Raw genomic sequence first — 19,964 nt, forward strand, 5'->3', positions numbered from 1 at the left:
ACAGATACCACCACTGCACACACCCCCCCCATGCCTCTGGAGTTTCCTCTGGTACATTGTGGGGTATTGACTGGGGACACCTTCCATCCTTCTGGAACATTCCTTAACCCAGCATATCCCAGATTGTGTTTGATGAGTGCCATAAAGCCAAGAATGCCAGTTCTACCAAGATGGGCAAGGCCGTGCTGGACCTGCAGAACAAACTGCCGCAGGCCAGGGTGGTGTACGCCAGCGCCACAGGTGGGTAGAGGCAGCAGCTGAGCCGGGTGGGCGAGCGCAGTCACCTACAGGATGGGCTGCCCTGCCAGCCCTGAGCAGGACTTGGACCTCTACCGTTTCTGCTGGGCACCCGGGGCAAATATGGAGCTCCCTTTCTCCAAGCCAGCCTTCCCTTTGCTGATGGGCTCTGGCGGACCTTGAGGGTACCCCTGGACATGTTCCCCCCACCTCCCCGGGGCTACAGCACTGCACCCCGCTTGGCCTGCATGTGGCCCATGCCACTTCCCAGCTGTGCCGTGAGCTGCCCAGCGTCCTGCTTCCAACCCCTAGGTGCTTCCGAACCCCGCAACATGATCTACATGAGCCGCCTGGGCATCTGGGGTGAGGGCACACCCTTCCGGACCTTCGAGGAGTTCCTGCACGCCATTGAGAAGAGGTGAGCCCCCGCTCTGCTGTGGGCGTGGCTGTCCCTGCAGGTGTCCCGAGGGCCCTGGAAACGCACATCCGTCCTGTCTCTCCCTAGCACCTCCCGTCCTTCTCCCCGAGAAATGAGCCCTTCTCTTAAGTCCACCGCTGTGCTCTCCTCTGGCCATACGCGTCTCTCTGGGCCTCTGCATACGTGCTGTGCTCTGTCTCCTGGCCTTTCCTGCCTGTCCATCCTGTCCCTAGTGGGGCACAGTGCTCAGAGGCCCTGTCTGTCTGCAGGGGCGTGGGCGCCATGGAGATTGTGGCCATGGACATGAAGGTCAGTGGCATGTACATCGCACGCCAGCTCAGCTTCTCAGGGGTCACCTTCCGCATCGAAGAGATCCCGCTGTCCCCCGCCTTCGAGCAGGTCTACAATCGGGCAGCCCGGCTGGTAAGCTGGAGGGACTGTCTGCGGGGACCCCGTTCCTCCGCGCCCGTCTGTTGCACAGTCCCGCTCTCCCACACCTGTGGGTGTGGATGGTAGGGGCAGGCGCTCTCCAGAGCCCGGTCTGCATGGGTCCTGCTGAGGGATTCTTTGTGTTTTATTTTCACTTTTACTTTTCTTTTGTTGTTAGAGACGGTTTCTCTGTGCAGCCCAGGCTGTCCTGGATCTCGCTTTGTAGACCAGGCTGGCCAACTCACAGAGATCCTCCTGCCTCTGCCTTCTGACTCTGTCTCCCAAGTGCTGGGATTAAAGGCGTGTGCCACCACTGCCCGGCGCTTACTTTTTTAAAATGATTTATTTTTATATGTATTTGGCGTTTTGCCTGCATGTCTGTGTGAGGGCATCCAGTCCCCTGGAAGTGGAGTTACAGACAGGTGTGAGCTGCCATGTGGGTGCTGGGGATTGAACCCGGGTCCTGTGGAAGAGCAGTCAGTGCTCTAACCACTGAGCCTTCTCTCCAGCCCCTATCACTTTTACTTTTCTTTCGGAGACTGTCCTGTCTCACTGTAGCTCAGCTGGACTAAACTCCTGGCAGTCCTGCCTCAGCGCCTGTGTGACGAAGGCGGACCTGCCTCCATGTCCTAGGACTCCAAGCATATTACCCTAGATGTGACATGGAGCCAGTGGCCATTCCCAGCCCCCATGTGGTGGCAGGCTCAGTATGGACAGGTTCCTGTTCCCACACGGGCTCAGCAACAGGCCCTCAGCCTGGGACCCACGCTGACCTCCTCCCTGTGCTCTCAGTGGCCCTCGGAGAATGAGTGGGACATCTGTGGGGGGACACCACCTGTCCTGAGGCCCCCAGTGAACATTCTTGTTCTTTACCCAGCAGGTGCCTGGGACAGTACTGTCCCCGAGTCGCGACCATGTCACAGACAAGTGTGGCAGTGCTGACTCGGAGCTTCTGGCAGGGAGGATGTGGAGGCCAGGGACATGCTCAGGACCTTGCAGAGCCTGGGCCTGGTGTCCATGGTGCCCAGGGCACCTGGAGTTCACCTGCCCTGTAGGAAGTCTGAAACTGAGTGTGAGGGTGCGTCCTGTCATCCCAGCACTGGGGAGGTAGAGGCAGGAGGATCAGAAATCAGGTCATTGTTGGCTACATATCCAGCTCAAAGCCAGCCTAAGCTACAGGAAACTCTGCCTCCCAAAGCCCCTTTCTCAGCGAGAGAGGCTTTCAAGTCGGACATAGCACACACCTGTGTCTGTGTTTTGTTTTGTTTTGTTTTGTTTTTTGAGACAGGGTTTCTCTTTGTAGCTTTGCGCCTTTCCTGGAACTCACTCAGTAGCCCAGGCTGGCCTCGAACTCACAGAGATCCGTCTGGCTCTGCCTCCCGAGTGCTGGGATCAAAGGGATCAAAGGCGCGCACCACCACTAGCGACTACATGAGATTCTTTTTGTTTGTTTTTGTTTTTGCTGGTGAGTGTTCTGCCTGCAGGCCAGAAGAGGGCACCAGATCTCATTACAGATGGTTGGGAGCCACCATGTGGGTGCTGGGAATTGAACTCAGGACCCCTGGAAGAGCAGCCAGTGCTCTAACCGCTGAGCCATCTCTCCAGTCGCCTACATGAGGTTCTTAATCAGATAACAGAAGCAGCCCTCTCACAGCCCCATGCTTTTTTATTTTTATTTTTTGAACAGTTCTTTGCCAGCTTTGTGTCTGAATGTAGAGTGTTGGGGTCACATTGACTCCGCCCTGTGCCTTGGCTGTGACAGCCTCACTGTGCAGTTTTGGTCGCCGCCCCTACTGCCCCTCACCCCGTCTGCCCCTGAAGCCCCGCCTAAGGCCGGCTGGCAGGCAGGCAGGCTCAGCACAGGCCTTGCTCTTGCAGTGGGCCGAGGCTCTGAGCGTCTTCCAGCAGGCGGCCGACTGGATCGGCCTGGAGTCCCGCAAGTCCCTGTGGGGTCAGTTCTGGTCCGCACACCAGCGCTTCTTCAAGTACCTGTGCATCGCCGCCAAGGTGCAGCGGCTGGTGGAGCTGGCCCGGCAGGAGCTGAGCCGGGACAAGGTGAGGGCGGGTGAGGGCGGCCTTGAGGGACTGGGGGGGTGTGCGCGGGTGGGGGGGGTGCCAGGAGGCCAGGCAGGGTCTCGGGGACGTGGTAAGGTGGGACAGTCGCCCTGGAGCCCGGCTCAGACTCTCCATCCCCGCAGTGTGTGGTCATCGGGCTGCAGTCCACAGGGGAGGCGCGGACCCGCGAGGTGCTGGACGAGAATGAGGGTCGCCTGGACTGCTTCGTGTCCGCCGCCGAGTAAGTGAGAAGTGAGGGGTGCAGCAGGCGCGGGCAGCCCTCGAGGTCCCCCGCTGTCTCACCTGGCTGTGGCCTGTGGCTGCCCCTTGCCCCTCAGCAGCTGAGGAAAAGCCATCGGGGCAGGAACCTTACGGGTGGCCCCTGGGTCCTGGAGTCTCAACAGGAGACTTTTGGACGTCTGCCTACACCAGGTAGTGCCATTTCAACACAGTTCCATGGGTTCTCAGGCCTGGCGCTGTGGCCTGCACGTCCCTCTCAGGAGTCACCTCCGTCCCCGCAGTGAGGCTCCTGTGCCCTTGCCACAGTGCGTCCCGTCGCCCCTCTCCGTGAAGCCGCGTGCTCATGGCCGGGCCTGTGCTGAGTTCTCTTCCCCTTGCAGAGGCGTCTTCCTGTCCCTGATTCAGAAGCACTTCCCTTCCACCCGGAGGAGGCGGGACCGGGCAGGCGGAAAGAGGAAAAGTAAGAGGACCTGCTGGCTCTGCGCCCCGCTCCCACCCTCACCCCAGAGCCGCCTGGCCTCTGCCCGTGCCGGTGCCCTGCACCGAGCAGGCGGGAGTTTGCACGTGGACAGCCGAGGCGTGCAAGCGCCTGGGGCTCCGAGAAGCAGAGGTCTGGGCCAGGACGCCAGCGGCACGGCAGAGCCCAGCGCCAGCCCCACTGGCAGGCAGGGAAGCCTCTAGGACAGCGCTAGACACGGCCACCTACCTTCCAGTTCGCAGATTTCCAAATAATTCCCATGCAAGCACATGGCCAGGCGTGAAGGACAGCGCGGGGACCCTCCCGAGTCCCTGAGTCAGCCCCAGGCCCTCTTCCCCTGACAGCCTACAGCACTGACATGAGGTCCGCGGACTTGTCCCTGGAGGAGGCTCTGACACCCTTGAGCCTCGTGCCTACCTGTGGAGTCCGGCCATGAAGCCAGCCGGGGCTGAGGATGGGGACGTGGTGTCTCAGTTCACTTCGTCCTGCCCAGAAGTGGGGCCGGGGTCTTCCTAGAGGGAACACAAGACTCCTCCAGACCCCAGGCCCCCGGGTCCTCCAGGCCCCAGGCCCCTGCTCTCTGCCTGCCTGCCACTCCAGCCCCACCCACTTCTGCAGCCTCCCCACCCCACGAGCTGACCCCCAACTCCTCCCTGCAGGGCGGCCTCGGGGTCGCGGCCCCAAGGCTCCTAGACTGGCGCTGGAGGCCTCGGGAGTCATCCGTATTAGCGACGGCAGCAGCACGGAGTCCGATGCTGGCCTGGACAGCGACTTCAATTCGTCCCCAGAGTCACTGCTAGATGACGATGTGGTCATCGTGGACGGCCCCATGCTCCCCACAGATGACCGAGGTGAGCCTCCGTCACCCGGCCACATGACGTCCTCTCCCCAGCACATGCCCATGTTACAGATGGGAAACTGAGGCTCACAGCTGAGGTCAGGGCCGTGCTGTCAAACACCCGAGAGTGACTCCCATCATGCCATGCTCCGCTCCCCTGCCGTGACTCATCCTGGTCCTGCAGGGCCACTTCACTGATGCTCTTCCTCACCCCCAGGTCCCCTGTACCCACTTCAGAGAGACCTGCAGGGCCCTGGCGTCCTGGAGCGTGTGGAACGGCTGAAGCAGGGCCTGCTGGCCAAGGTGCGCGCGCTGGGCCGCGAGCTGCCCGTGAACACCTTGGACCAGCTCATCCACCAGCTCGGGGGTCCTGAGTGCGTGGCCGAGGTGAGCCCGGCTGCCCATAGCCAGCTCTCGGGGCCCTGTGGGTCAGCCTAGGGACAGACAGAGGGGAGCCTGGCTGCAGAGGGGCGCGCCTCCCGCAGATAAGAGCACTTCCCGCTCTTCAGGTGGGCCTGAGCACACCAGCACACGGGCCACACAGACGCACTTCACCTGAAATGAAAAGACCTGTTTTCTAAAAAGAAAGCAAGGGAAGACTTGGTGGTGGCGGAGTCCTTACGGCTGCTGAGGCCACACTGGAAACCAAGTCTCTGCACAGGGTCCCAGCAGAGCCACCTTGCCCCTCAAACAGGGACGCAGTGCACGGGCGTCACACTAACGTCCCCTGGGGTCTCCTTTCTCCCCATCAACCACAGATGACAGGCAGGAAAGGCCGCGTGGTATCCAGGCCCGACGGGTCAGTGGTCTTTGAGTCCAGAGCGGAACAGGGCCTGTCCATCGACCACGTGAACCTCAGGGAGAAGCAGCGTTTCATGAGTGGCGAGAAGGTGGGCCTGGTGCGGCAGCGAGGGAGGGGGGCGGGGCGCATGGGGCTCCCGACACAGCTCTGCAAGGGAATGGGGGGAAGGGGGAGGCGCCTGCACTCTGGAGGGAGTAGCCCTGGGGAGCCTGAGCTTAGCAGCGAGGAGGGGCCCAACACCCTGTCCCACCCCACCCCACCCCCAGCTTGTGGCCATCATCTCGGAGGCTTCCAGCTCCGGAGTGTCCCTTCAAGCCGACCGCCGGGTGCAGAACCAGCGACGCCGGGTACACATGACCCTGGAGCTGCCCTGGAGCGCAGACCGCGCCATTCAGCAGTTTGGTGAGGCCCTGGCCCCCCACCCTCCCCCCAGGCTGTCCCTTCCCGGGACCCTCACCCAGTCTCACAGAGTCTTTCTGTCCTCAGGCCGCACCCACAGGTCCAACCAGGTCTCAGCCCCCGAGTACGTCTTCCTCATCTCGGAGCTGGCAGGAGAGCGCAGGTTCGCCTCCATTGTGGCCAAGCGGCTGGAGAGCCTGGTGAGCAGGCGGGGCCTGGCTGGGCGGGGCCTGGGCAGGGCCAGGGAATGCTGGAGCCTGAATCACAAACGGTCCTGGGTCATCCCGGCAGGGTGCCCTGACCCACGGAGATCGCCGGGCCACCGAGTCCCGAGACCTGAGCAAGTATAACTTCGAGAACAAGGTGAGTAGAGGTCGGGCAGCGGTGGGGAGGCCCCCCTACCCCGCCCCACTCACGCCGCCTCCCCACAGTATGGCACCCGCGCTCTCAGCCGCGTCCTCACCACCATCCTGGGCCAGACGGACAACAGGGTACCCCTGCCCCAGGGCTACCCTGGAGGGGATGCCGCCTTCTTCCGGGGTGAGCCTGGGCTTGTGAGTCTTTCTGGGAGGCATGGGGACTACAGGGAGGCTGGCCCCGTCAGGATTTGGGGCTGGGTGCATAGGCGGGCTTCTAGGAAAGGGCTTGGCAGGCTTGGCCCTGGGCCCCCAGCACGCGGCCGGTTTTCCCTGGCAGACATGAAGCAGAGCCTGCTGTCCGTGGGCATCGGCGCTCGGGAGTCGCGCACTGGCTGCTTGGATGTGGAGAAGGGTGAGTCGGGAGAGTTCTGGGAAGGTGGTGATGGTGCAGGGCCCCTGGGAGGGGGGGCCAGCGGCCTGAGACTCGGCTCCCCGCAGACTGCTCCATCACCAAGTTCCTGAACCGCATCCTGGGGCTGGAAGTGCACAAGCAGAACGCTCTGTTCCAGTATTTCTCCGACACTTTTGACCACCTCATCGAGCTAGACAAGAAGGAAGGCAGATACGACATGGGCATTCTGGGTAAGTTCCCTGTGAGCCGTGCTCGGGAGATCCAGCGGCCATGTGTGTGACGTCCACATTGAGAGGCTACAGACAAGTCCCCAGTCTGGTCCACGGTGCTGTCACTGAAGCAGTGTGGTCACCTGGGAAGCTCACACTGAGACCCACACAGGGCAGTCACAAAAACCAAACCAAACTCTGCTCTCAGGAAGCTTGTTCTGCGTCGGGCTGCACTAAGAGCCAGCCTGCGCTGCATGCCGGCAGCATGCCTTCTGCATGCCGGCTGCATGCCTTCTGCATGCTGTGTTCCCTGGACATAAGTCCCTGTTGCCGCTCTGAAGCTGAGGTTTTAGACCCTGAAGACACATGGCTGTTTATAAGTCACGGTGGCACTTGCCTGTCAACCCAGCACTGGTAGAGGCAGACTCCTCCACTACATGCTGACTCCAAGGCCAGCCTGGGCTACCTGAGATCCTGTCTCAGCAAACACAGGCTGTCGAGGCAAAAGCACTTGCCGCCCTCAAATTCCCCTCCAACCCCCACACCACATCTGCCTGTCACTGCAGCTCTGGTCTCCGTGGGCGCTGCACGCTCATGTGCACACAAATGCCGAGACACAAAGGAGAAGTTTGTTTTTTTTAAGAGCTGCCCTTGTGGACAGACACAGCCCCCCTGAGCAGCTGTGCACAGCTGGATACCATGGACCCCAGACAGAGGCCCGACACCCACCCACAGGGCACCGGTTCTGGACTCAGCCCTCTGCCCATTCATGGCGTCATCTCTGGGGTCCATTAGAGTCCGCTCCCCCCACCTGGCACTGACCACCCGCCCTCTCCTCAGACCTGGCCCCTGGCATCAACGAGATCCATGAAGAAAGCCAGCAGGTGTTCCTGGCACCCGGGCACCCACAGGATGGCCAGGTGGTCTTCTACAAGGTGAGCAGGGAGGCGCCCCGCCCCGGTCTGGCTCCGGGCCCCGAACCTGCTGACACCCCCACTCGCCACGCAGATCAGCGTGGACCGCGGTATGAAGTGGGAAGAGGCGCTGGCCAGGTCTCTGGAGCTGCAGGGCCCCTATGACGGCTTCTACCTCTCCTACAAGGTGAGTGGGCCCACTCCTCGTGGGCGTCCTGCCAGCCACCGCCCAGGGACCCGGTGCCACCCGCCTCACCTCTCTGGGCCCTAGGTCCGAGGCAGCAAGACGAGCTGCCTCCTGGCCGAGCAGAACCGTGGCGAGTATTTCACCGTGTACAAGCCCAACATCGGCCGCCAGAGCCAGCTCGAGACCCTGGACAGTCTGTGCCGCAAGTTCCACCGGGTATGGGGGAGGGCCTCCCCCTGCCCCGGGCATGCTGGGGAGACCCGAGCCTCTGTCCCGCTGACTGACGCACGGGCCTGCACCCCCAGGTCACCGCCGAGGAGGCCCGGGAGCCCTGGGAGAGCAGCTTCGCGCTGGCGCTGGAGCACTGCAGCCACGCCACCTGGTGAGGCCGGGGGTCGGGGCCGGGGGGGGCGGGGGCGGGGGGGCCGGGCGGGTGGGACGCCGGGGCCAGGGCGGGGGGGGGGGGGGCGGGGCCGGGAGCGCGGGCTGGAGCTGACCGGCGTCCCCTGCACAGGAACCAGCGCTGCCGCCTGGCGCAGGAGGGCAAGGGCTGCGCGCAGGGCCTGCGCCTCCGCCACCACTACATGCTGTGCGGGGCGCTGCTGCGCGTGTGGGGCCGCATCGCCGCCGTCATGGCCGACGTCAGCAGCAGCAGCTACCTGCAGATCGTGCGCCTCAAGACCAAGGACAAGAAGAAGCAAGTGGGTGAGTGGGGAGCAGCGGGGGCGCAGAGAAGGGGCTCCCGGTGCGGTCCCCGCGCGGGCCTGACCGCGTGTCCGCGCCGCACAGGCATCAAGATCCCCGAGGGCTGCGTCCAGCGCGTACTGCAGGAGCTGCAGCTCATGGATGCCGAGGTGAAGCGCCGCAGCGCCCAGGGGCTGCCCGCGCGCCCCCCCACTCCACGCATGATCGCGCTTCCTTGCGGTCCTGGTGAGGTGCTGGACTTGACCTACAGTCCCCCGGCCGAGGCTTTCCCGCCGCCTCCACGCTTCACCTTCCCTCCGCTGCCGCCCCCAGACCCCAGCTCCCTGATGCTGGGGGCGAGAGACCCTGCGGCCAACCCCGCGGAGCTGGCACACCAGGGCTGCGACATCAATTTCAGGGAAGTGTTGGAGGACATGCTCCGCTCTCTGCGCGCGGGGCCCACCGAGACCCCTCCGCCTCTGGTGGGCGTGGGCGGCGGGGGCACCGAGCGGCAGAGCGTCATCCACTTCAGCCCGCCCTTCCCCAACTCGTAGGCGGCCATGGCCCCTGGATCACAACTGTCCTGGGCAGCCCAGCGGCCCCCTGCGAGCAGAGGTTCCCGCGACTACTGAGGGCAGCTGCGCAGGGCCTTCCCGCCAGCGGTGCGGGCCTCGGCCGCCCTGCGCTGCTCCGCCGCGCCCAGCCTGGAGGCCGTGGGGTTTGGTGGCCCCGAGAGCTGGTAACTCAGGAAATCCGGTGCTGAGGCCCCGCCGTCTATGGGGGCTCCACGGGGCAGACCCGTTAATATATGCAATCCCCTGCTCCCTAAATTATTGTCCCCCGCCCCTCACTAGCCCCGGAATCCGTGGGCAGCCGGCGGGCCCTGGTTTCTATGTATTTATAATGAACTCTGGTGTACATATGTAAAGATCTTTTTTAAATACATGTGCCTTTGCCTACTTCCCGGTGTGCTGCGACCCGCAGGTCGGGAGGGGCCGAGGGTCACAGCAGGCCCAGTCAGCAAGCCTGTCCCCTGGTGGGGACAAGGTGGGGAGACGGAATTCACCCAGTGGCCGCTGCATTCAGGGCCCTGCAGAGGAAGGAGCAGGTCCTCAGTCAGAGGAAGGGAAGACCGAGGCGGGTGGCCGTCGATTGGCACTTAGTCCACAGTCCTAGGGTCACTTAGCCTGGCAGTACAAAGCTCACAGCCCGCAGGAGAGGCGGCCATGGGCCAGCAGTCGGGGAGGGCAGCAGAGAGCCTCCCACAGACTCCCAGAGCCACCCGACGTCTCCACTGTCTGCCCCAGAGGCCCTGGCTCAACCACACCCGCTGCAGGCAGCGGACCCCAGATGGCCACTCCCGGGCACCCACAACCCCCACAGAGAACATGAGACGCACGCACGCACACACGAGTGCCAGACATAACCCTGGGGCAGGCATGGGCAACCGACAGAGCTTCCCAGGAGGCCTCCTAACAGGTTCCCACCCTCCTAGGAACAGCCCTGGCCACGGCAGGTCCTTCCTGCTGGCCTGGGCAGAGCCTCAGGGATTAGCAGGGAGCTGCGACCAGCTGACCCAGATCTGCACCTGCCCAGTCCCGGGGCAGAGGCATGGCCCTCTAATCCCGGGGTGCTCAATTCCTGAGGACACAGGCACATTTCTACATTTTTATTCCCACAAGGCAGCCAAGGTGAAGCTCAAGCCCAGGGCCACAGGCCCCCGGGCCTTCCTCCGGCGGGATGCACGCCAGGTCCTCGGGACTGCCCCACCAGCGGGCTGGTTTGCAGGCAGACCGTCATGAGTGCCGGGCGGAAGGCTCCAGGGGTCACCGGGCAGGGGGGCTCGGTGGCGGCTCACACTTGTAGGTTAGAGATAGCACGGCAGGTCTTTCTCTATCACCTGTGGGGAGGACACGGTCAGACCTGCCCCCCAGCAGCCACGCACGGCCCCGGCCCCAGCGGTCAGACCTGTCCCCCAGCAGCCACGCACGGCCCCCGCCCCAGCTCACACCCAGCTGCATCGCCCCGAAGGCGCTTACCTGGGGCTCCTCCATGGGACCATAGCGCTTCATCACGCATCCGTTCTTATCAATGAGAAACTGTGGGACGGAGAACATGGTTGGCCGGGGTGCAGGGAGGTGGGACTCCCCCCCCACACACACACACACACACACAGTGTAACACTCTTACCTTGGTGAAGTTCCACTTGATGGCGCTAAGAGAGGGAAAGAGAGGGTTAGGAGTGGGTTACCCGCCAGGACGGGGGGGCGCGCACGCCTCTAACCCCAGCACTCAGTGGCTAAAAGAACGTATCGCTCTCTTCTGAAGAAGGGGGGTCAAACTCCCCAGCACCCACATCACATAGCTGTTCACAAAGGCCTGTAACTCCAGTCCCAGGGAACCACAGGCCCTCTCCTGACCTCTGAGGGCATCAGGCATGCATGCAGTCCACAGACGTGCATACAGACAAAACATCCATACACAGTGGGTGAAAATAATGAAATGAAAAATACACAATAAGTGAAAATAATCTGGGGAGGAAAAGAGGTGGGGGAGAGACAGATCAGTGGTTAGAGCACTGACTGCCGGGAGGTGGGAACACTCGGGAGGCGGAGGCAGGTGGATCTCTGTGAGTTCAAGGCCAGCCTGGTCTACAGAGTGAGATCCAAGACAGGCTCCAAAACTACACGGAGAAACCCTGTCTAAATAAACCAAAATAAATAAACAAATAAATAAAAAGCACTGACTGCTCTTACAGAGGATCAGGGTTCAGTGCCCAGCACTCACGTGGTGGCTACAACGTACCAAGCCCCTGTAACTCCAGCTCTGGGAGACCCAACGCCCCCTTCTGGCCTCTAAACGTACTACACCCAGGTGCATATAAACACATTCAGGCAAAACACCATACACATAAAATGCACATAAAGAAGTCTGAGGCCCGGCCAGGTGGTGGCGCACACCTTTCATCCCAGCAGGTAGGGGAGGCGGATCTGAGTTTCAGGCAAGCTAAAGCTACATAGTGAGACCCTGCCTCAAAACAAACCAAAAAGTTGGCACCCGCTCCCACCCTGGTCCAGAGACATGCGGCCGCCCCCTGCCCACTCCTCCAGGGCCACTCACTTTCCCAGCATGCCCCTGCCCTTGGGCTGGATTTTCATCCATTTCCACAGTGGGTGGGCATCGTCCCCATTTACACAGATCTTGCTGTACATGTCAAACTTGACATTGTAGCCGGCCGCAAACTCCTTGATTTCTTGATTACTTCCTGGCTCCTGCGGATAGCAATTGACTGACTGGTAAGGTGCCCGCCACCGCACACAGACACAGCACCCCCACTCCGGGCCACTGCCTGGGGTCAGCCACGCACCTGCTTCCCGAACTGGTTGCAGGGGAAGGCCAGGATTCGTAAACCACACTCGGCATATCGGGCATGCAGATCGACTAGCTGAGTGTAGTTTACGTCGGTTTTGCCTCATTGCGAGGCCACGTTGGTGACGATGCACACGTAACCCCTGGGAGGGAACGAGTAGGAATGAGACCACCGGCAGGGGAGCCCCTTTTTCAGACCGGCCTTGCACCACCCACATAACCGGGCACCCACTTGTACTTATCCAGGCAAACCATGTGCCCGTCGATGTCCTTGGCTGAGAATTCGTGCATGGAGCGCGCACAGCGCCAATCATCTCGGGATGCGCACTGTAAAACAGAGAAACTGTGTGTCCTACCCTAGGTCCCCCAGCGGAGAGAGTCTGGAACCAACGAAAAGAATGCCCTGGGGCGACGGGCTGGGGAGCAAAGGCTCCTCCCCCTTCCGTACTTCGGTTCCCTTCAGGTCCTCCTGAAAGGAGCTGTGGACCCCCTAGAAGATGCTACCAGGGAAGGAACGGTAAGGGTACCCCTGGCCGCACACCAAGCCCAGGAGCTCGGCGCAGTTGCTGGCCTGGGGAGGCTCCTGCAGCAGAGGCCCGGGGACCGGAACCACCGGATCGTTCCGGCGAGGGCGCGCCCTCCTGCGGCGGCGCGCACAAGCTTTCCTTCTCCTCCGGGGGCCCCGGCGCTTCCGAGGCCTTCGGCGTGGATGTTCACGCCGCCGCCGGCCTCCTGGGGACCCGCCGCGCTGCCTGCAGCGTCCCGGGTTTCCGGAGGCCGCGCGGCCCATGGCCGCCCGTCTGTGCGTCCCGAGCGCAGCGCGGGGACAAAGAGCCGGTAGCCAAGGTGCCGCCGATTGTGACGCACCAGGCCGAGCGGGCGCGGGACCAGGTCAGAGCCCGCTATGGTGACCCCAACACCCGTTCCCACCCCCAGGGGGCCTCCCCGGCCGAGGCCTGGCCCTCTTCTGTCCCGGGGGTGCCCACGGGCGTCCGCCCTCCCACCGGGGCGCCCCCTAGTCTAACCAACAGACCCCCCGACCCCCGACCTCCACCCGGGACGCGGTGGCCCGGCCCCAGGCCCCGCCCCCGCCCGCGATCGCGACCCCGACCGCTGTGGCCGCGGCCGCCCGGGTCCCCGGTGCGCCCACCATGGTGCCCGCCAGGCCAGGCGCAGCCAGAGCCCCGCACAGCAGCGCCGGCTTCAGCAAGCGGCTCAGACGGCCCCAGCTCATCTCGGCGGCCGGAGCCAGCGGCTCCTCCCCTCACGCAGCCGGCCAATGGACGCGCGCTGCCGAGTCTGGCCGGCCCGCCCTCGGCCACGCCCACTGACGTCGCTTATCGGTCGGGGGCGCCTGCGCCCAGGGCGCGCGGCCCCGGCAGCCAATGGGAAGCCGGGACGAGGGGGCGGCGGGGCGGGGCCGGGGCTGCGGGTTTGTTGTTGTCAGCGGCTGCGCATGCTCGGCGGAGCGGCGGACGGGGAAACGGGAGCCGCGCCCGCGCGGGCCGCGCGTTGGAGGGCTGCGGGCAGTTAGTGATCCGCGAGGTTGCCTGCGGCGGCGCAGGGTGCCGGGGCGCCCAGGGGGGCCCCTGGGGGTGGCCAGTGAGGCAGAGCCACCCCCTCGCAAACGGCCCCTTGGAGCACAGCAGACAAGCCTCATGTAGCCCAGGCTACCCTCGAGCCCTGGTTCTCGCTCAGTCCCCCGCGTGCTGGGATGGACCGCGGGTGTGCGCCACCCCCGTGTCCCCCCATTGCTCTCCTTTTTCACAGCTGGCCTCACGTAGTCCAGGCTATCCTCAGACTCACTGTGCATCCCACAGACTCACTCCCGACCCTCAGAACTGGGGTAACCGATGCGCGGGGCCTGGAACCGGGGCTCTGCTAAGTGAGCGCTCTCCACCCAGACACAGCTTCCCCACCCCGTTTTACAGCTCAGGCCGGCTCGGAACTCAGAAATCCTCCTGCCGTAGACTCCTGCGTGCTAGGGTGACAGGTCTATGTCCCCTGTAGATCGCGGGGAGACAGACTGACTGATGTGGAGCTGATTGGAAGGGGTGGGGCTGAGGACTCAGTGAGGAACGTGATTGCCAGACAAACAACACAGAGCTTCCCTCAGATCCCAGCACCCGCGGGAGCAGGTGCGCGTGGATGCTTTGTGATCCCCGGGGTTAAACCAGTCAGAACCTGCCGCCCCCAGAACAGGATGAAGACAGGCACAGTGGCCATACCCTAACCCCAGCCCGTGGAGGCAGAGGCCAGCCAGGGCTGCACAGTAACTCTGTCTCAAAACACAGGGTGGTGGGAGAGCAGGGGAGACCATCCAGTCTTCCGCACAAACACAGTGACCACAGAGCTTCCTGCACGTGTAAAAGAAGCCAGGGCTCTTAGGGCCATGTGAGGAAGTCCCACAGTTCCTCGCCACACCCCTCGGCACTCTTGGCCCTCTGTCCTGGAGTGGAGGCCCTGTACACCGAGGTGTGACTCAGGAAATTCCTCAGCCCAGCTGCCTGTCCGACTCCCCACCCCCGCTGGACTCTGATCCCTGACCAGGCCTTTTGTCTTCCCTGTTTATCTGACCCTGGACTGCGCCATCTGCGGTTATGTGAGGAGACTTCCTGAGGGGCTGGGTCCATTATGGGGAGCCCAGGAGCCCCGGACCAGCCACGGGCAGAGCCCCGGAGGCTTGGATGACCAGTGATCTGGGTTGTCACGATCCATTCTTGCACAACCCAGTTCTGGATTATCTCCAGGCCCCTTGGCCGAGAAATACCCATTGGTCTGAGGGCCCCGCCCCTCCCAGAAAGTCAAGTGTTTCCTCCCGGCCCCCAGACTCCAGTGACAGCACTTCCAGCCTCCATGAGGTTTTGCGTCACACTTTAGCTTGGAGTTGTAAACACTGGGGCCCAAAGGCTCCGATGGGCCACACCCTCACAGGGCGTCTGGGAGGCCCCAGCTCCCTGCTAACTGTCTACTGAGATAAAGGCCCCGAAGAGGAGACCCAGGGCTGGGGCTGAAGGTGGCCACTCTGAGGAGCCCCGCCCCAGGCTCTGGGAGGTCCTGCCTCCCCCAAAGAACCCCAGCTTCCCCCCAGTTTCACCGGTTGTGAAATGAAGTCCGGGGCAACCACAAGAACCCACTGGAAGGACCCTGAGAAGCTGCTAGCTCCTGGACCAGCCACAAGAACCAGTACCGGGGTCTGGCTTTTACTGCCTTGTTATTCTGGAGACAGGCCCTCAGGTAGCCCAGGCTGGCCTAGAACTCACTATATAGCCAAGGATAGTCTTGAACTCCTGATCGCCCACCTCCACCTCCTGAGTGCTGGGATGGCAGGTGTTTCTATGCCTGTGAATGGGGTGCTGGGGGTGGACCCCAGGTTTTGCACATGCCAAGTGACCCCTAGTTTCTTTGTATTCTGAGACCAGGTTTCTTCTCTTTTCCCAGGCTAACTTGAGCTCCTGAGAGCGCGCCTTGTCTTGTTTCCCAAGGACTAGAATGACAGAGGCACATCCACCAGCAGAGGAGACCCTGGGAATTAGAGGTTGACGTCCTGGAGAAACCGGTTTAGGAAAGAATAAGTTATGTAAAGTGGAATTTAACGCTCAAAGCTGAGCAGCCTTGGTAGGGACTGTAGGAAGAGTTCCCACCTCTAAAAGAACTACAGACAGAGACTATGCTTCAGTTTTGTTATTGAGATTGGTCAATTAAGCCCAGCAAAGGTGGCGCACGCCTTTAATTCCAGCACTCGGAAGGCTGAGGCAGGCCGTTTTCTGAGTTCGAGGCCAGCCTGGGCTACAGAATGAGATCCAAGACAGCCAGGGCTACATAGAGAGACCCTGTCTTGAAAAACCAAAAAATAAAATAAAATAATTTTTAAAAATAAAATGGAGTCACGACAGGCAGGGGTGGGGAGCCCAAGATGCACACACTGTGGTCCTTACGCACTGGAGAACTTCCCTACCCTGAAGAGACAGTAAGACAGACACAGGCCAAACACAGTGTTGTGAATATTCAAGGTGTGTTACACTCGCTTATGCTTGGGAATATTTGTTCAATGACGTAAAGATGTGTGGCATTCTCGAAAAACAATACAAAGCAAAACAAAAGATTGGTCAGTTACGCTCCATTCCCATAACAAAAGGAGACACCCAGGCTCACAGCAGGCCATTAGCCCGGTCCCCACATCAAAGCTCTGGCAGTTCAAAGGCAGGTCACCGCATGCCTTGCGGGTCAGTCCTGGTCTGTCCTTAAATCACAGTTTTCGACTCTCTCTCTTCCTCCACAGACTCAGATTTTATTACTACAGTCTGGCCTCAGTATAGACCCTTGGACAAAAATCGGAGCACGTGATTTCCAAGTTCTCCCAGATTGTAACAACTTCTGCCACCACGAAAACAAAGCAGGATTCCCTCAGCAGGAAGGAGGATCCTGGTCTGTGTCGGGTGACTGAGATCAATTTTTTTTTTCCCTTAGCTTTGGTTTTTCGAGACAGGGTTTCTCTGTGTAGCTTTGCGCCTTTCCTGGATCTCACTCTGTAGCCCAGGCTGGCCTCGAACTCACAGAGATCAGCCTGCCTCTGCCTCCTGAGTGCTGGGATTAAAGGAGCCGCCACCACTGCCCGGCTCAGAGAGACCATTTATTAAGCAGGGAAGAAAATTGAAAGTGGCTGCTTTCTGACTCAGGAAGAAAAACAGCCGCAAATGTTTGCAGGTGTCATTTTTAAGAAAAGAAAAAGGGGAGGTCTGTGTTCGAATGGGCTAGGATGCCATGCAATATTTTAATTGGGGTGTTAGGTGAGCCAACGGGGGCTTTTGATGTCTGGACTTCAATTTATTGATAGCTGGACCTTGGTGGTCAGCCTCGGGAGGAGGAAGTGGCCAAATAAGGGAACGGACCTTGGGGGCCAGCTTTAGGAACCTTAGCAAGGCAGAGGGAAAGGGGGAGGGGACGGGAGAGGGGAGAAGCCTGCCGGGCCGGTTTGCTCTGCTAGAGCCCTTCAGACTAGGTAAGTGTTTTTAGCACAATGAGAAGCACTTTTAAGTCTATACTTAGAAAACAACCAAAGGAAATTTAAATTTTTGAGTTTGTGACTAACAGTGCTTTACAGGGCTAGATTAAAAGCTTATCAGAACTCCAAAACTCTGCTGATTAATGTTAAAACTCTGAACTTTTGAAGTCTCAGTATAACAATAGCATATTGATGGAAAGAAATCTTTTTTAATGCACCTTAATTTTTTATAGTCCTTAAATCACTTTTTTTAATCCAATAATTTACCATGAGTCACAGATGATTCATAACTGAGAGCAAACTCCATTAAATAAAGGAGCAGTAAAAAGTTACATTAACAAGCGGGCGGTGGCAGCGCACGCCTTTAATCCCAGCACTCGGGAGGCAGAGGCAGGCGGATCTCTGTGAGTTCGAGGCTAGCCTGGGCTACAGAGTGAGATGCAGGACAGCCACCAAAACTATACAGAGAAACCCTGCCTTGAAAAACAACAACAACAAACGTTGCATTAACGTTCCCCGGCCTGCCGTTTAGGGAGATGGACCTTCTGCCTTAGGTCCTGGCCAAGTTTGTTCATATTTTGGAGAAACTGGTAACTGGAAATTTTGGCACTGGTAACTGCTACCATGATTGGCCACATTTTGGCACTATGCCAAGGCTGAGCTGGTTTTGCCAACCCTGCTGAACTCTCTGCAGATACTCAGAGTGTGGAAACAGTAATTCCAAGTCTCACACTGGTCGCTTCCAACAGCTAAAGTTGGGGAAGCTGTGCTGACCGGTTTGGTGGCCGCCGAGGTGTGGATGTGGTTTGGTGACAGATCATAGGCAAATGTGGCACCGCTGGCCATGGCGTTTGAACACCAATCTTGATCTTTAACGTCTGATTTAAATCTCGTAGCTGGCTTTCTTTTAGGCCACCACCCAGCTCCCGAATAAAGACACAGAAACTTAGTATTAGTTAGGAATCCTCGGCCTCAGCCCAAGCTTGTCCCCCTCATTCTGTCTCTCATTCCCTCCCTCCCTCCCTCCCTCCCTCCCTCCTCCTCCTCCCCTCCTCCTCCTCCTCCTCCTTTCTCTCTCTCTCTCTCTCTCTCTCTCTCTCTGTCTCTCTCTCTCTCTCTCTCTCTCTCTCTCTCTCTCTCTCTCTCTCTCTCTCTCTGTCTCTCTCTCTCTCTCTCTCTCTCTCTCCCCTCCTCTCCTATTTATTCTTTCTGCCAGCCAGCTTCACCTACAGGCGAGGTTAAAAAAAAAAAAAAAATGTAACACATTTGTACCTGGTTCATAAACAAATGCAACACACCTTTACATAGTTAAAGGTTATCCAAACAGCTAAAGTTTAACAGAGTGAACAGGACAAAGAACCTAGAAAAATGTTCCTATGAACATGAGTAGACCTTAGGAGTTCATAAAACTTTGTTTTTTACTTTTGGTTTTTCAAGACAGGGTCTCTCTGTAGCCCTGGCTGCCCTGGAACTCACTTTGTAGCCCAGGCTGGCCTCAAATTCAGAGATCCACCTGACTCTGCGTTCTGAATGCTGGGATTAAAGGCGTGTGCCACCACCGCCCGGCTTCTAACCAGCTCTTTTTTTTTTTTTTTTTTGGTTTTTCGAGACAGGGTCTCTCTGTGTAGCTTTGCACCTTTCCTGGAGCTCACTTGGTAGCCCAGGCTGGCCTCGAACTCACAGAGATCTGCCTGCCTCTGCTTCCCGAGTGCTGGGATCAAAGGCGTGCGCCACTACTGCCCGGCTTCTAACCAGCTTTTTTAACTTAAATTAACCCATCTAACTTTTGCTTCTGGGCTTTTGCCTTTCTCTTACATCTGTATATCTTACATTCACGCTTCCTCTATGGATGGCTGGGTGGCTGGGTGGCTGGTTCTCTTGCTCTTCTTTTCTTCCCAGATTTCTCCTTCTATTTATTCTCTGCCTGCCAGCCCCACCTATCCTTTCTCCTGACTTGCTATTGGATGTTCAGCTCTTTATTTGACCATCGGGTATTGGGGTTCTTTTTAATTATTTTTTTAATTTTTATATGCCTTGGTGTTTGACTTGCATATGATTGTGAGGGAGTCTGATCCACTGGAACTTGAATTACAGAGAGTTGTGAGCTGCCATGTGGGTGCTGGGAATTAAACTCGGCTCTTCTGGAAGAGCAGCCGGTGCTTTTAACTGCTGAGCCGTCTCTCCAGCCCCAAACATCAGGTGTTTAGACAGGCACAGTGACACAGCTTCATAGAGTTAAACAAATGCAACATAAAAGAATGCAGCACGTCTTTGTATCACCAAAGTTCCCAGTAAAACCAAATATAGCATATCTTAAAATAACACTCAGCATTTCCCATTTATGTCTAAATAAAAATGAAAGGTTTAACTTTAAAATAGTAAAACTATACACAACAAAAACAGTTATCAAGTAAGAATTACTTTTACAATATTTTATCCATTTGTAGTTAGCATATTCAGAGAAAATCATGCATTATCTATGCTATCTTAGTGACTCCAAAGTTTTACACATAACTTACTTTCTATCGTAACTAAGGAAAACTGAAACTATAACTGTCTGGTCTTCAACTTCATAAAGACCCAGAAGGATGTAATATTATCTAACAACAGAGACATTTGGCTGTCTGCACAGTCACCCAGAGTTCCTCAGCAATGTTGGGGCATCCATCTTCAGCTACAGGCCCAGAATATCTGGCAGACTCTTCTGTGAGGCAGGAATTTTGAAGGGCTGTCCTGCCTTGTTTTGGCAAAGTTCAACAATCTTTTTCCTCTGCGTCCCGCATGTCCAGGCTGCACAGCACAGTGTCAGCAGTCAAAGGCAAGGGCGGCTTCTTTGCCCAGTGGCTAACCTTGTCACAAGGAAAGCAAACTCCATGAGGAGTTTTTTATGAGGTAAATGGGCCAGGAGCAGATGTGTCTCATTGTCATG

The 19,964-nt window shown here is 59.0% G+C and overlaps 2 protein-coding genes across 14 annotated transcripts in view; one reads left to right on the forward strand and one right to left on the reverse strand.

Annotated features, from left to right (window-relative positions):
- The window catches only part of Sbno2 (strawberry notch homolog 2), a 49,809-nt gene extending 40,189 nt beyond the window's left edge, over window positions 1–9,620 (forward strand). For all 10 annotated transcript variants that reach the window (XM_076559094.1, XM_076559095.1, XM_076559096.1 and 7 more), the window contains 21 exons: window positions 123–240; window positions 550–655; window positions 925–1,078; window positions 2,963–3,139; window positions 3,283–3,380; window positions 3,760–3,839; window positions 4,517–4,708; window positions 4,913–5,082; window positions 5,454–5,585; window positions 5,764–5,899; window positions 5,984–6,096; window positions 6,188–6,259; window positions 6,328–6,436; window positions 6,593–6,667; window positions 6,754–6,897; window positions 7,717–7,811; window positions 7,885–7,977; window positions 8,062–8,193; window positions 8,283–8,359; window positions 8,492–8,682; window positions 8,767–9,620. In XM_076559094.1, coding sequence (XP_076415209.1) covers window positions 123–240; window positions 550–655; window positions 925–1,078; window positions 2,963–3,139; window positions 3,283–3,380; window positions 3,760–3,839; window positions 4,517–4,708; window positions 4,913–5,082; window positions 5,454–5,585; window positions 5,764–5,899; window positions 5,984–6,096; window positions 6,188–6,259; window positions 6,328–6,436; window positions 6,593–6,667; window positions 6,754–6,897; window positions 7,717–7,811; window positions 7,885–7,977; window positions 8,062–8,193; window positions 8,283–8,359; window positions 8,492–8,682; window positions 8,767–9,215 — 2,913 coding nt within the window. In that variant the 3' untranslated portion in view covers window positions 9,216–9,620. The remainder of the gene's footprint in view (window positions 1–122; window positions 241–549; window positions 656–924; window positions 1,079–2,962; window positions 3,140–3,282; window positions 3,381–3,759; window positions 3,840–4,516; window positions 4,709–4,912; window positions 5,083–5,453; window positions 5,586–5,763; window positions 5,900–5,983; window positions 6,097–6,187; window positions 6,260–6,327; window positions 6,437–6,592; window positions 6,668–6,753; window positions 6,898–7,716; window positions 7,812–7,884; window positions 7,978–8,061; window positions 8,194–8,282; window positions 8,360–8,491; window positions 8,683–8,766) is intronic.
- A 695-nt stretch (window positions 9,621–10,315) lies between these two features.
- On the reverse strand, window positions 10,316–13,347 carry Gpx4 (glutathione peroxidase 4). 4 transcript variants are annotated; one of them, XM_006978209.3, is made up of 7 exons: window positions 13,181–13,347; window positions 12,263–12,357; window positions 12,029–12,173; window positions 11,782–11,933; window positions 10,852–10,876; window positions 10,701–10,760; window positions 10,316–10,561 (listed from the first exon to the last, which is right to left on the reverse strand). In XM_006978209.3, exons 1-7 carry the CDS (start codon window positions 13,262–13,264, stop codon window positions 10,529–10,531), a joined length of 594 nt encoding a protein of 197 aa, XP_006978271.2. In that variant the 5' UTR covers window positions 13,265–13,347; the 3' UTR covers window positions 10,316–10,528. The 4 variants fall into 4 exon arrangements, with proteins under 4 accessions (XP_006978271.2, XP_076415216.1, XP_042123148.1 ...); XM_076559101.1 differs by having other exon boundaries at window positions 10,316–10,584; window positions 10,630–10,760; window positions 13,181–13,342; XM_042267214.2 differs by lacking the exon at window positions 13,181–13,347 and adding an exon at window positions 12,572–12,853.
- Window positions 13,348–19,964: the final 6,617 nt, after the last annotated feature.

Source organism: Peromyscus maniculatus, chromosome 22 (genome assembly GCF_049852395.1).
Source record: "Peromyscus maniculatus bairdii isolate BWxNUB_F1_BW_parent chromosome 22, HU_Pman_BW_mat_3.1, whole genome shotgun sequence".
NCBI lineage: Eukaryota > Metazoa > Chordata > Mammalia > Rodentia > Cricetidae > Peromyscus > Peromyscus maniculatus.